The 12,269-nt window shown below is 47.1% G+C and overlaps 2 protein-coding genes across 5 annotated transcripts in view; both read right to left on the bottom strand.

Moving 5' to 3' along the window:
* Positions 1 to 5,825, bottom strand: part of bsdc1 (BSD domain containing 1) — a 7,019-nt gene extending 1,194 nt beyond the window's left edge. Inside the window, exons 1-11 of one of the 4 annotated variants that reach the window (XM_069172447.1) lie at positions 5,622 to 5,825; positions 5,035 to 5,089; positions 4,214 to 4,330; positions 3,953 to 4,120; positions 3,600 to 3,654; positions 2,943 to 3,058; positions 2,784 to 2,852; positions 2,149 to 2,239; positions 1,595 to 2,059; positions 1,300 to 1,403; positions 1 to 364 (exon numbers count right to left, since the gene is read on the bottom strand). The exon at positions 1 to 364 is cut by the window's left edge and continues 1,194 nt beyond it. In XM_069172447.1, the coding sequence (XP_069028548.1) occupies positions 335 to 364; positions 1,300 to 1,403; positions 1,595 to 2,059; positions 2,149 to 2,239; positions 2,784 to 2,852; positions 2,943 to 3,058; positions 3,600 to 3,654; positions 3,953 to 4,120; positions 4,214 to 4,330; positions 5,035 to 5,089; positions 5,622 to 5,632 (1,281 nt within the window). In that variant the 5' untranslated portion in view covers positions 5,633 to 5,825 and the 3' untranslated portion in view covers positions 1 to 334. Of the gene's footprint in view, positions 365 to 1,299; positions 1,404 to 1,594; positions 2,060 to 2,148; positions 2,240 to 2,783; positions 2,853 to 2,942; positions 3,059 to 3,599; positions 3,655 to 3,952; positions 4,331 to 5,034; positions 5,438 to 5,621 lie in introns of those variants that run through there. The other 3 variants (XM_069172445.1, XM_069172446.1, XM_069172444.1) reach the window with 3 other exon arrangements.
* Positions 5,826 to 9,491: 3,666 nt separating this feature from the next.
* olig4 (oligodendrocyte transcription factor 4) lies at positions 9,492 to 10,332 on the bottom strand. The gene has a single exon (XM_069172469.1). It carries the CDS (start codon positions 10,330 to 10,332, stop codon positions 9,565 to 9,567), a length of 768 nt encoding a protein of 255 aa, XP_069028570.1. The 3' UTR covers positions 9,492 to 9,564.
* Positions 10,333 to 12,269: the final 1,937 nt, after the last annotated feature.

Raw genomic sequence — 12,269 nt, 5'->3', positions numbered from 1 at the left:
TAAAGGTCAGAATGATTACAACCTGTCTGGTTCGAGTGTCGTACGCTCTCTCGTGACAAGTTACTCTGAAAAATAGCCGAGACCTGAGTCACCACCCTCGCTATCTGCACTAATGTGACAGCTGACGGCGCAGTCGAATTCGTATTACCTCGGTCTGCCCTGTTGCTCTTTTTTTTCAACAGGTTTACCAACGTGGTCCAAACCCGCCGGGGAATCTCCTCCTGACAATCATGACATGGTGACAGTGTGGACAAAGAGTTAAAACACGGTAAGCACGGTTCGTCTGCCGAGAACGAGCTCCGATGGCGGGACAGAGTTCGTGTTGCGGCGGCTCTCAGTCCCAGTTCTCCCAGTCTTCATCCAGCTGGTGAGAGAGGGAAGAGAGGAAGAGTTCGTGAAATGACCCGGACTCAGTCAGGGCTCCGCCTCGGCTGGTGGAGCGTCACAACTTCTCGTGCGCAGCTGCTGACGCACTCTTTAGGTTTTCTGGGCGACTCGTAATAAACTGCATTACCCAGGGTGCCCTGCATGAACGCTCACCTGATCCCTTATGTGACATTAGCCTCACCATAACGTTGGCGCGGCTCCAATAACACACAAAGGGAACACAAACACATTTCGACGATGACTCAGCAGAGCTTCAGAAGTTGAACCCTGACAAAGCCTGTTGATTCCACCGGGACCGTTTCCGTGCGTTTGATTCAACCAACTGAATGGAAGCTGCGACACCAGCACAGAGCAGGAAGTCCAACAGGAACGGCGCAGAAAATACAGTCAGTTTTCAAAATAAAACCGAGCAGAGGAACGAAGTAAACGCGACATCAGAAACTTATCACATCAGCAGAAACACCTTCGTTTAAGATAACGGTGTCGTTTCTGTAAGTACGTCAACATCTTTTACATGATGACTGACGGGATGTTTTTACTTCTTCAAATACGTCGACTGTTTCTGACCAACTCTGAAGTTTACATGAGCAAAAGGCTAAAGTCACTCTCAGTCGGCCAAATGCCAAAACTTCCTGGTTCAGTTTCAAATGAAAAGCCCTCGTTTCAAATGAAAGTTCTCTGGCGCTATATATTAGATTTTCAGTCCGTCTTATCACTCTAATAATTAAAATGGTGATCCCAGTGATAAAATACATTTATGATGTGTGGACATCATCAATATTTTATATTCACTGTAGAAATTCAGAATGTAATTCACATATATTAGCTGATAAGTTTGCAAACATGTGAATAAGGAGAGCGTTGCCGCTCCGACTCCACATGTTAACGTTTATCTGTATAACGAACACTAACCTCTCCAGAAGCTTCGACTTTGGAGAGCGCGAGTTGGACCTCTTCTTCAGTCATGTCCAGGTCAAAGTCTTTCTCCCAGTCCTCGCTCACATCGGTGCTGGACCCTGCAGGGAGACAGACACATGAGACTTTGGCGGTGTGACCTCCACTCTGCTGCTTCCTTTAAGCCTGTTAAGTGGAAAAACTGAACTGAAACACAGCGCTGAACTTAATCCTGTTTGGATTTATACTCCCCAACCGGAGCAGTAAGGATCGAACTGCCCACTAAAATAAACTCCTCCTCAGCACCTCGTACCTTTCTTGCCATTGTTAGAGGGCGTCGACTTGCCGCTGTCAGAGTTCAGCTCGAACACTCTCAGGTCTTGTGGCCCTTCTTCCTTTGTGTTCTCGGGTTTGGAGGCTCTGGCTGTCGACCCGTCGACGGTGACCTCCGGCTGGGTTACGGCCTCCACGTGAGCCTCGGGCGGCGAGTCGCTCCGTCCAGGCGTCTTCTCCTGGACGTCCTCCAAGGTGGCTTCTGTCAGTTTCTTGGCCAGCTCGGCGGCGCCGGGCGCCGGCCGCACCTCCACCTGCGTCGGCAGGCTGACGCTGTCGCTGCTCACCGAGAGGGTGGCGTCCCGCTCCTCGCCGGGAGACAGGACGGGGCTCAGCGGGGTCACGCCGGCGAGACGGGTCGAGGTGCCGGACAGTTGGGTCGAGCTGCTGTCCAACGGAGGCGCGAAGTTGAGTTGAGATGATGACGTGGCGCCGAGGAAGTCACCTGACGGCAGGAGTAAAAGAGAGGCGGAGTCAGTGGCAGGTTGGAAAGTGAAGCTGACTGATAACCATCGTATACTGCTGCTGGCAGACCTTCCTCCTCCTCCTCTTCCTCCCAGCCCAGGCTCTCTGAGTGAGTACTCTGCTCCGCCCTCTGCTTCAGAGCCACTCTCCTCGCCTCCTCCTGGACGACACATGGAAAAAGAGGTTTTACTATGATGACTGAATCCTCATTTTGTCAGTGACGTTCAAGAAGAAGTCACGAATGACAACGATAACAGCAGAACCACTGAATACAAAATACAAACACACATTAGCTAATAATACATAACGGGAGTCATTATTAGCAATATGTAGATAGAATACATAAAACAAGGTCTCAGTGAATGGTAGGATGGATGTTAATGCTAAAAAACGCCTGATACTGTGTTAATGTGAAGAAATAATACCGACCCAAAATATTAGAGACACTTTTTCGTTAAAAAAAAAAAAAGCTGATACAGAACAAACATCTGTTTTCCAATAAAAAAAAAACAACAACAAAAAAAAGAAGTTAATTGGATCAGGGTGTCGGTTCATGATACAAACCAGCATTATGAACAAAAACATCTACGGTAAGGCTTAAACTGTCCAGCAGGTGGCGCCCAAGACAACACATTGAACTGATATGAGCGGACAGATGAATCCTGACAGGATAAACTGTTCTGTTGAAGTCAGTCTGAGCTCACCTGATCCAACTGGAAGACTTTGTAGAAATATCTCTGCCAGAACTCTGAATGGGCGACGGCTGCTGGCACCTGTGCACAAAAACACTGTTGTTATCTGGTTTGTTTGTTAAAAACGCAACGCAAGTCTGATGAGATGTTGACAGGAGCAACGGGTGATACCATTTTGGTGTAAAGGGATCGTATCGAGGGACTGTTGACCAAAAGCTCAGAGACTTCTCCTTTTTTATCTTCCAGGCTGAAACCGGACTGCCAGCTGTCAAACTGCTCTGGAGGACCTAAAAATAAACAACAACAATATTTAGAAAGCAAACCATGAACCAACTCGTCTACTCACACACCTGAAAGGTGTTTATTTTGTTGATTCACAGAGTCACCACAAAAAAATCCAGCAAATACTCAATACGTGTCATGAAATTAACAATCTCAAAGATCTCCGTTTCTCTTTCTTCGGCGGTCGCCGTGGTGATAAACAGAGATGCAGCTGTGTTGTTGGACTTCGCAGAGACACAAACAAACAACAGGCGCAGAACGACCGCCGCTCGGCGACCGACAGGGTTTCACTAATTGCGCGCCGCTTGCGATCTTTCCGAGGAACGTCTCCGCAGCTCGTTCAGCGCGTCGACGTAAAGACTCGGTCACCGTCGGGACAGACGTGTTTGACGTTCGAATGTTCAAATCGTGCCGACGGTCTGGGATGGACGATCAAAAATACAAACTACATAAAAGTGAATGAAAAAAACAAAAACAGATGCAGAGTAACATCACAAAACTCCAACAGCGCATCTGCTAACAAACAGAAGGAGGCTGCTCTCTCACCGTCGGGCTCGTTGCAGTACGTCGCCGGGTCCGCTTGCAAACTGTAGAGACGAGCCTGCAGGACAAACAAATGCTGAGCTGCGTTTGTTTTATTTCCACATGAACATCACGCCCGGTTTCACAGCCTCACATCTGCTCATAGGACATCAACTCGTAACTGAATCTGTCCTGAACAAACACATTGTCGAGTACGAAGACATCAACCAAAAGGTTTTTGTTCCTTCGTGTTCGTAAAGAACCACGAGCAGCCCGCTTCCTGCCGCGTCGGACCGACCTCCACAAACTCCACAGTAACCTGCGTACGTCAACAAAAACACCAAATGAAGTCCACATTTCAGCTGCCTAACATTCACCTTGGAGCTGTCGTAAACCTCCGTGGTTCCCGCTGGCGTCGCCACCAAAGTGATGACATCACAGTCGATGGTTTTGTCAGGGGGCGGAGCCAGCGTGTCCGTGATCACCCCTAAGAAACTGGACAGGCTCTTCTTCACCTTCTCCGTGGTCTCCGAGGATCCTTCCACCTGGAAACGGCAGCGACACGCAGTGAAGACGCTTTCCATCGGGAATCCGGACGGTTTTTGCGAAAGCGATTGTAACAAAAGGCCGCGACTTACAGCGAGTTTGTTCCTGACGGCCGCGGCCGTCGCCACGAGGGAGCAGGTGGTGTCATGCTGCACCACAGTGGAGAACTCGGTCAGGTCTCGCTTTATGAACTCTAAGGCCTCAGATGACTGGAAGGAAGAGAGTCACGTTAACACAAACAAAACCATGATGCAGCTTCAGGTGAGGAAATCCTGATTTCAGACTATAAAGATGTCACAACAAACAAACACTTCAGAGAACTCTTTAGGGAAAGAGTTCATCTTCAAACATATTTATTTCTTTTGTTAACATCTATAATTATGAATATTCAGTACCACTGGTACCCGTTTCCTGCATGTTATGTACATTAGCACACAAATGAACTGTAACTGTAAACTATGAAAGCTTTAGGAACCAGGAGAGAAGAGACATCTCCTCCAGGAGAGAAGAGACATCTCCTCTAGGAGAGCAGAGACATCTCCTCCAGGAGAGCAGAGACATCTCCTCCAGGAGAGCAGAGACATCTCCTCTAGGAGAGCAGAGACATCTCCTCTAGGAGAGCAGAGACATCTCCTCCAGGAGCAGAGACATCTCCTCCAGGAGAGCAGAGACATCTCCTCTAGGAGAGCAGAGACATCTCCTCCAGGAGCAGAGACATCTCCTCCAGGAGAGAAGAGACATCTCCTCCACCAGCTCATAAACATATAGTTGCGTGATCAGCAGTATTTATATATATATTATTATTATTATTATTATAATTATTATTGTTCTGGCTCAATCAGCCCAAACATGGGTTGTTTGAACCCAGACAGAAGTGCTGGTCTCCAGGACGTCCTGGTGGTGGATGGGTTACCTTGTCTTTGACGGCCTGGAAGCTCTGCTGCAGCCAGCCTCCCCACCAGCCCTCTCTGTCATCACACGGTACAGAAAGCATGAGGCTCACGAACAACAAACAAACAAACAAACAAACAAACAACACAGCTGAACGTTTCCAACCTGCTCGACCGGTCAGCTGAGCGACTCGCAGCTAACGAGTTAGCTGACGTCCGCTAACAGCCGCGATTCACGATCATTTACACGCGTGAGGATGAGACGCGTGAGGATGAGACGCGTGAGGATGAGACGCGTGAGGATGAACCGCTTCGTGGAGAAAATAACGAAAATAACGAAAGTCTGGCGGTTGTTGCTGCGTGATTCAAACAGATGAACGCGGAAGCTAACCGGGCTAGGCTAGCGCTAGCCTCGCCGTGTTTTGGTAAACAAACCGACTTCCTGAAGGAGTCCGGAGGTGCGGAGCGGCGGCGTCTCCCCGGAGGCGCCGCCGCTCCGCACCTCCGGTAGACACCCGGCGCACGGAGGAGCGCGGCGCCCGCACGGTGTCTGCGCTCTTTGTGACGTTAAACTACGAAACTTAAAAAAGTAATTTGCGACTCCTCTCACCCTTCAGCCATCTTCAGACGATGACATCATCAGCACTGACTGAACTCTGACCCCGGCCGCTGCGAGGCTTTGAAAACAAACAAACACGTGACCCGCTGTGACTTCCTCCCTGCGTGGAGATATTCACGTTTATAAAGAGACAACACTGTTTTAAAACTCTTCTTCAGATCGCGAACAGCAAAATGTTCGGCTTGTTAGCGCTTTCTACGGTGGCTGCGGAGGACCCGACAGATCGGCAACGCGAAGCACTGTCCAGTGGCGGAGGAGGAGGGGGGGGGTGGGGGGGCTTGGGGCTGCAGGGACACCACAGATATTTATAAACCACATATTCAGCATCGAATCACAGGTTCACGTATTACACTCAATTAGTGTAAAAATGTAAGTAAATTTACCTTTAAAAACAGGCAATCTTAAACCTTGAGTTTACTGTTTGATAACATACACTGAACATTATGGGAGATTTTAATGCGTCAGCTGCAGCCTTGGCATTGCAAGTCACGTGACCTGCGAGTGTCACCCAGTTTCACCTGGATGTGAGATTTGAGTTTGTACATTTTTCAAACTTTCTGGTCAAGCATCAGCTGAGCAATGTGTTTTTTAGCGTGAGACCTTTTTGAAGTCATCAGTTTCAAAATCTGCGTTCAGTGTCTGGCGTTTGCAAACCGTATTTTATTTGTGTGAAACGAAAAAAGACTTGAGTGGAAAGTGATCATTTGAAGAACTGTCACTGCAGTCTGAGACCACAATTTAGTGCATCGGGAAAAAAAAGGGGGGCAAACTGTGACTTAAATCTTCCATGATGAGGCAATAACAACTGAAGCATATGCAAATTGTTTTATTTTTTAATTAAAACTCATTTAACCAATAAGCTGTATATGAAACCAAAGCTTTCCTTCTTGAGCCATTATGTAGACTAATCAGCGTTTAGCAGCCGCAGCCTGAAACCCCTCATCAATCTCCTCCCCTCCGTACATCTGTGGCGGTGCATGTGATTGTATGTGCCCGCCATATTGCATATGCGCGTTGACCCCCAGCAGCTGTGCTTTCCCCTCATCAGTATTCTGGGTGAGAGAAAAAAAAAAAAAAAAGGAGGCCTGCAGGCTTTACTGAGCACAAAATGAGAAAGAACAGGCAACAAGCCTCTGGAAGTGTGTTCTCTCTTAATTGAAGTTCCCCTTCACCCAGACGCTGCACAATGTGTGCATATGTCCTCCAATATGTCTCCCCTGTCCAGCCCCCCACTCCTCTTAATTGGGTCTTTCAGTCCCCTAATTAACTCTGTCAATGCAGGTTGGGCTGAGCCAAGTTGGGATAAGCACTCCCCTATTGATCAGTATCTGAAGCAGTTAACTTATCCATCTGTCTACACGGGCACGGACACTTAATGCACAAAGGGGAATTTGTAATATCATCACTGCATCCTTTGTGTTGTTAAACACATTACTGCCTTTTACTTTTGTGATTCTTGCATTTCACTATTACTTACAGATACGCAATTAAGTAAGTCAATTTAATTTATAATTTAAGGCTCAATGAAGAAATCAAAGTTCTATGGTGATGCACTGAGTCGTCTCTCCTCTATATAAGCATTCACTCCATCCAATACTAGAATCAATAGGATATATGGAAATAAGCACGTCTGTTTTATGCTTTTCTATTTCTCTGCTACGCTGCACTTACCAGACTGATACAGCTAATTATTTTAAAGGTTATTTTTCATACAAACATGAAAAAACCATGAACATGACAAAAAACAACAACTAGCTATGACATGATGATAGGGGACATTTGTTAAAACAAGAACTTTTGCTTATTTAATATTGTGAATGGAGCCCTTTTATTTGTAATACTCGTGTTTTAACACCCGAATTTGGACTTACAAATAAAGACCCTGAATTATTTTTCCACTCTGACTAAAATACATCAGTCTGTTTAATTGTGAGAGTTAATTGAGAACAGCGTTATGACTAAAAGCAGTGCTGCCACTGCTGGTTAGCGTCTGCTAAAGAGCATCGTGATGACAGCAGCGGCTGACCGTAATGGTCCACAGAGGACATGTCCATATTGTATGATTTAAGAAGCATATCCATTACACACTGCCGTCATCACACCCTCACACACACACACACACACACACACTCTCCAGACTGCTGATGCCACACTGTGGGTTAACACCATCTGGTGCCGATCAGGAAACACCAGCTTTGCACAAGTCAGTGTCTCTAATTATCTACCTAGAGCAAAAGGAGGCCGATCCCCACTAATCTCCACAATGTGTTCTGCTTCCCATTCCCACCTGTGCCCCAGTAAAGGGGGGGCGGGGCGTCTTGTGGGAGGACCGGGGTTTCTGTGTCAAGGGACCGGGGACCAGGTGACGCTGCAGCGCCGGTCCCCACGACAGAAGCTCCACCGCTTGGTTTGGCTGGCAGCTGCCTCCCCCACTGAGACATCCCACAGCTGACAATCCCCCAGCACTGACAGGGGCTCTTTACAGTGTCAATAGCCTCATATATTAGAGCTAACCGCCTTTGTGGTGAGCGAGGGTGTCAGGCCTTTTGGCCCGACAGCGCTTGTTACCATGATGAAATGTAGATTGAATGGAGGGGGTCTGTGTCCCAGGCACGAGAGCTCGGACTCCCCCGGCCTTTGTGTCCCGAGCGCGGCTATTGTTCAAACCCATTCAGGGTTCTCGGGGTGGGAGGGGGGAAGGGGGGGGGAGCTGGGTGAGAATGGGTTACATCTCTTCATTTCTCCCCTGATCTCCAACTCATCTGTCAGCCGTGGGAGGATAAGCATGTATTTTACACGCTTGATTTGTTGCTAAGTGAAGGCCGGCCATTGTTGACTTGTTTGACTAAATCATGTTCATGGCAATCAATGTGTACACAGTGTGCATATAGTTATGTTTGGGGTTTATTGGAGGACGAATCATTGTTATGAATCAGCTGGAAACTTGACTCTTAACACTCATCTCAACCAAAATCTGATTGAAATATGTGGTGATAGTTTGTGGAAAATAGTCGTTCACCAAGATTTTCAGTCTGACCGCATTACGTCCTCTACTTTAAATTTGCCCTTTGTGTGCCTAAATCCATGTTCTTATGAGACAGTGACAAATGGCTGGCCCTCGAGCTGAGGACATGGCCGTGTCCCTCGCCTGCGTCAGACAAAAGTGACGCGCCGTCCTGGCGCCTGTGTCGTCCTTTCATCTCCTACACCCTGTTGAGGTGAAGATGGATGGTCCCCCGGCTCCACAACGCCACATTCAGCCTCTGTGCTGGCGTATTGTCTCGCCCTTCTGTCCCTCCTCAGCTCTTAAGAGGTTAGTCTGTCCGAAGCTGGTTAGCAACCAATGACACCCTTTCCTACATATCCACTTTTTGCACAGATGCCTCGGCCCTTCGAAGCCCCAATAAAACCCTTCAGTTTAGTTAAAGGAAATGTTGCAGTGTTGTTCTGAAACTGCTTTTATTTGTACGTATGTGTCGAAGAAGAAGTAGCTGCCTTATAAAAATAAATATGATCTATATTGTTTTTTAAACATCTGATTTGTTCTCACTAAAGAGATAAGGAAAAACTTACAGACGCTCACATTCGTAAGGAGAAGAAGAAGGCAAACGAGAATTATTATTAAAACAGAATTTTAATTTAGGAAAATAGAAATGCACTTTCTGAAACACACCAGTTCCATTTTGACAACGTTTCACCACCACAGATCTCAGATAAATTACAGACTTTGCAACTCTGATAAAAATCCCCAGTGCATTCAGAATATTTCTGTATAAACAATGCAGAAGAGACAATTGATAAAAAAAAAAAAATAGCAGCAGTTTGAATCGAACAACATATTTACAGTATGTACAACAAGACGAGGCACCGGCCGCCATTTATCAGTTCATCAGTCGTATGTGACCCGTTTGGTTCATTGCACTGATCCAGAGAGTCACTTGTTCATAGACAGGCTGTGTAACGTGGCGGTGGGCAGAGGCTGGCAGAGTGAGCAGGGGCAGGGCATGCCTGGGAAGTGCCTGTAGGAGCCAGTCAGGTGCAGCGGTTCCCTCTGAAGGCCCTGGACTGCAGTGTGAAACCCCAGGAAGCTGGCTGACGGAGGGGAGTGCGGAGCTGGGCCTGAAGACGGAGAAGATGAGTGATGCTGGAGAGACGAAGGCGCGCTGCCCACCAGAGCGTGCAGCGACTGGGCCAGAGGATGCAGAGGGAGGTGGGCAGCGGTGGCTGCAGGGGTGATGGTGGGGTGGGGAGCGCTTCTCTGGATGGCAGCACTGCTTCCATAAACATCCCCGACCAGTTTCTTCATCTCCTCCAGAGAGCTGGACAGCATGAGGATGTAGTTGCGGGCCAACAGCAGGGTGGAGATTTTGGACAGCTTGCGGACCGAAGGTCCATGAGCGTACGGCATGACCTCCCTCAGGCCATCCATCGCCTGGTTCAGATCGTGCATCCTTTTCCTCTCCCGGCTGTTAACCTTCAGCCTCAAGTCCTGCCCGTCTTCCTTGCCGGGCTCAGACCCGGTTTTGTCCTTCCCGCCTCCGCCGCAGTGCTCCGTCCCGCCTCGGCCGGCCCCGCTGGCCGCTCTGCTCTCCTCGCAGTATCTCTGGAACATCTTGTTGGAGAAGAAGCTGCCAGCAGAGTCGTCCACCACCAGGTCTGGGGACGAGGAGCGGCTGCAGGTGGAGCCAGTGTCAGAGTCCATTTTCGTTAAAGCAGGAAAAAATTCAGGAGAAACTGAAAAATTATCAAAAAAATAATTAAAAACTGAGATTCTGAGTTTAGGGCTTAAATTCCTAGTTTTAGAAGTTCCTTGTGGTTTGGCAGCTGTCTCACTCCTGAGAGTTTCAGTCTGATGATCAGTCCACAGGAGTGAGTGTGTCTAAACTGTCACCCCGTAGGCCCACTGGGGTGTATTTATACAACCGACACAACAAAGGAACAATAAGCCGCATAATGAGACACTTACGGCCACAGCCAATTGCAGAAGGGACACACTTTCACCCCCCCCTGTCACACCTCCTTCTTGCAGCCCCCACTTCACTTCCCACACCCACATTTTACTCTCCCAACGCTGCTGCTGAGCCCCCTACACATTAACCAAAACAGGGGTAGCCTCACATTAAGTGTTAAGCTGCACATGAGGAGTTAACCAGGGCTGTGTTAAAACTTTCATAAAAGACTGTCAGGATTTATGTGAAAGTAAAATTGCTCAGATTTTAAAGTGTGATCTGGTAAAAACACTCCAGTAATTTCCACTATAGTTTTGTTGACACTCAAAATGAAGTGAAAGCGAGAGTGTGAACCTAAAGAGTTCATCTGCCCCGATGCATCAGCTCGAAAATGCCTTCAAGACCTTATTTACATATGGTAACCACGAGATACTTGGGAGAAAGGTATGAGGCACCGTATGAGGTACTTAAACATGTAAAGAGCAGCGTTAATGGCAGACTAGGTACAATTTAACCGGGAGCTTGAGACAAAAGGGGTCAGATAAATTTGACTCGGCTCCCCAAACAGTCTGTGAAATCGCATCACTATCACTGGAAGGGGGTCCTCCAGTCGGGGAGGAGGTAGTTAAAAAGATACTAAATGAGTGGGCAAGGCATTGTTGTCCCCTAATTCAACCATAAAGCTACTACTTTCCCATTTATTTAAATGCTTTTTATTGAAGTTTATCTTGGCAGCTGCCTGGAAAATGAGAACACTTGAGAGAAATTACTGTGTTGCATTTGCCTTATTTTAGATGGAGAAGTTTAGACATATAAATTCCTTCCAAGCCTGATGTCCAACATGCAGCTGCAGATCTAATCTTGTGGCGGACTTCTCAGCATCTTTCTCTGCGGTGTTCAGAAGCTGGATTTCATCGCTGAGCTCAGGAATTTCCTGCCTCCCTTCTGCCAAGCAGAGCTTCAGCCAGAGGGCCAGTAGTCTGAGAATATAATAACACTCCTCTCATGTGTTCCCCTGCACACAGAGCAGCACAAGAGAGTTGCAAAAACATTGGTTTTGTGAGCCTTGGACTGATGCATTGATTCTTGCCTGCAGCACAAAAACTGCAAAAACCATCGTCCAAGATTTTATTCAGTTCAAGTGGAAGAAACGTGTTAGAGGCGTCATACCTGGAATGTGTTGTGTTTATCTGGCACCTCATCTGAGTAACGGTTTGCTTTCCTCCGCGTGGTACTGAGGAGGACACCCTGGTTTATATTTACCCAACACTAATGAAAGTCTCCTCCAACCGAGAGCGTCTTTGTGCAGCTTCATGAATGTTCTTGAAATCCACTGTCTTTTCTTTCATCTTTCATCTTCACATCAATCTATTAATTCCCACTCAATTTTCAAAACTCTGTGTTCAAATCCCTTCCATCATTTAATATTTATGAATAACCTAACTCAGAGCTAAGGGACATCAAAGGTCCAACCAGAGTGTCAAAAAACACCAACTTTAAGTTGGTTATCGATCATAAAGAATTTCACACACAGGACATCAAGTCATAAGCAAGATTGAACTTTTATATAAAAACACTACAGCAGACTGTCAAATGATTTTTATCAAATAGAAATAAAAAATAGTTGTGTAAGAAATGTATAAGAAATGCACTGAGGTGTGTTTTTGTGCAGGTTGTTGTCGCTGTGACT

This window comes from Embiotoca jacksoni, unplaced genomic scaffold (assembly GCF_022577435.1).
Source record: "Embiotoca jacksoni isolate LCO1_2020_lvr unplaced genomic scaffold, fEmbJac1.0.p SCAF_53, whole genome shotgun sequence".
NCBI lineage: Eukaryota > Metazoa > Chordata > Actinopteri > Embiotocidae > Embiotoca > Embiotoca jacksoni.
Note: the sequence above shows the minus strand (reverse complement) of the source record. Positions and strands in the feature narration are given on the sequence as shown.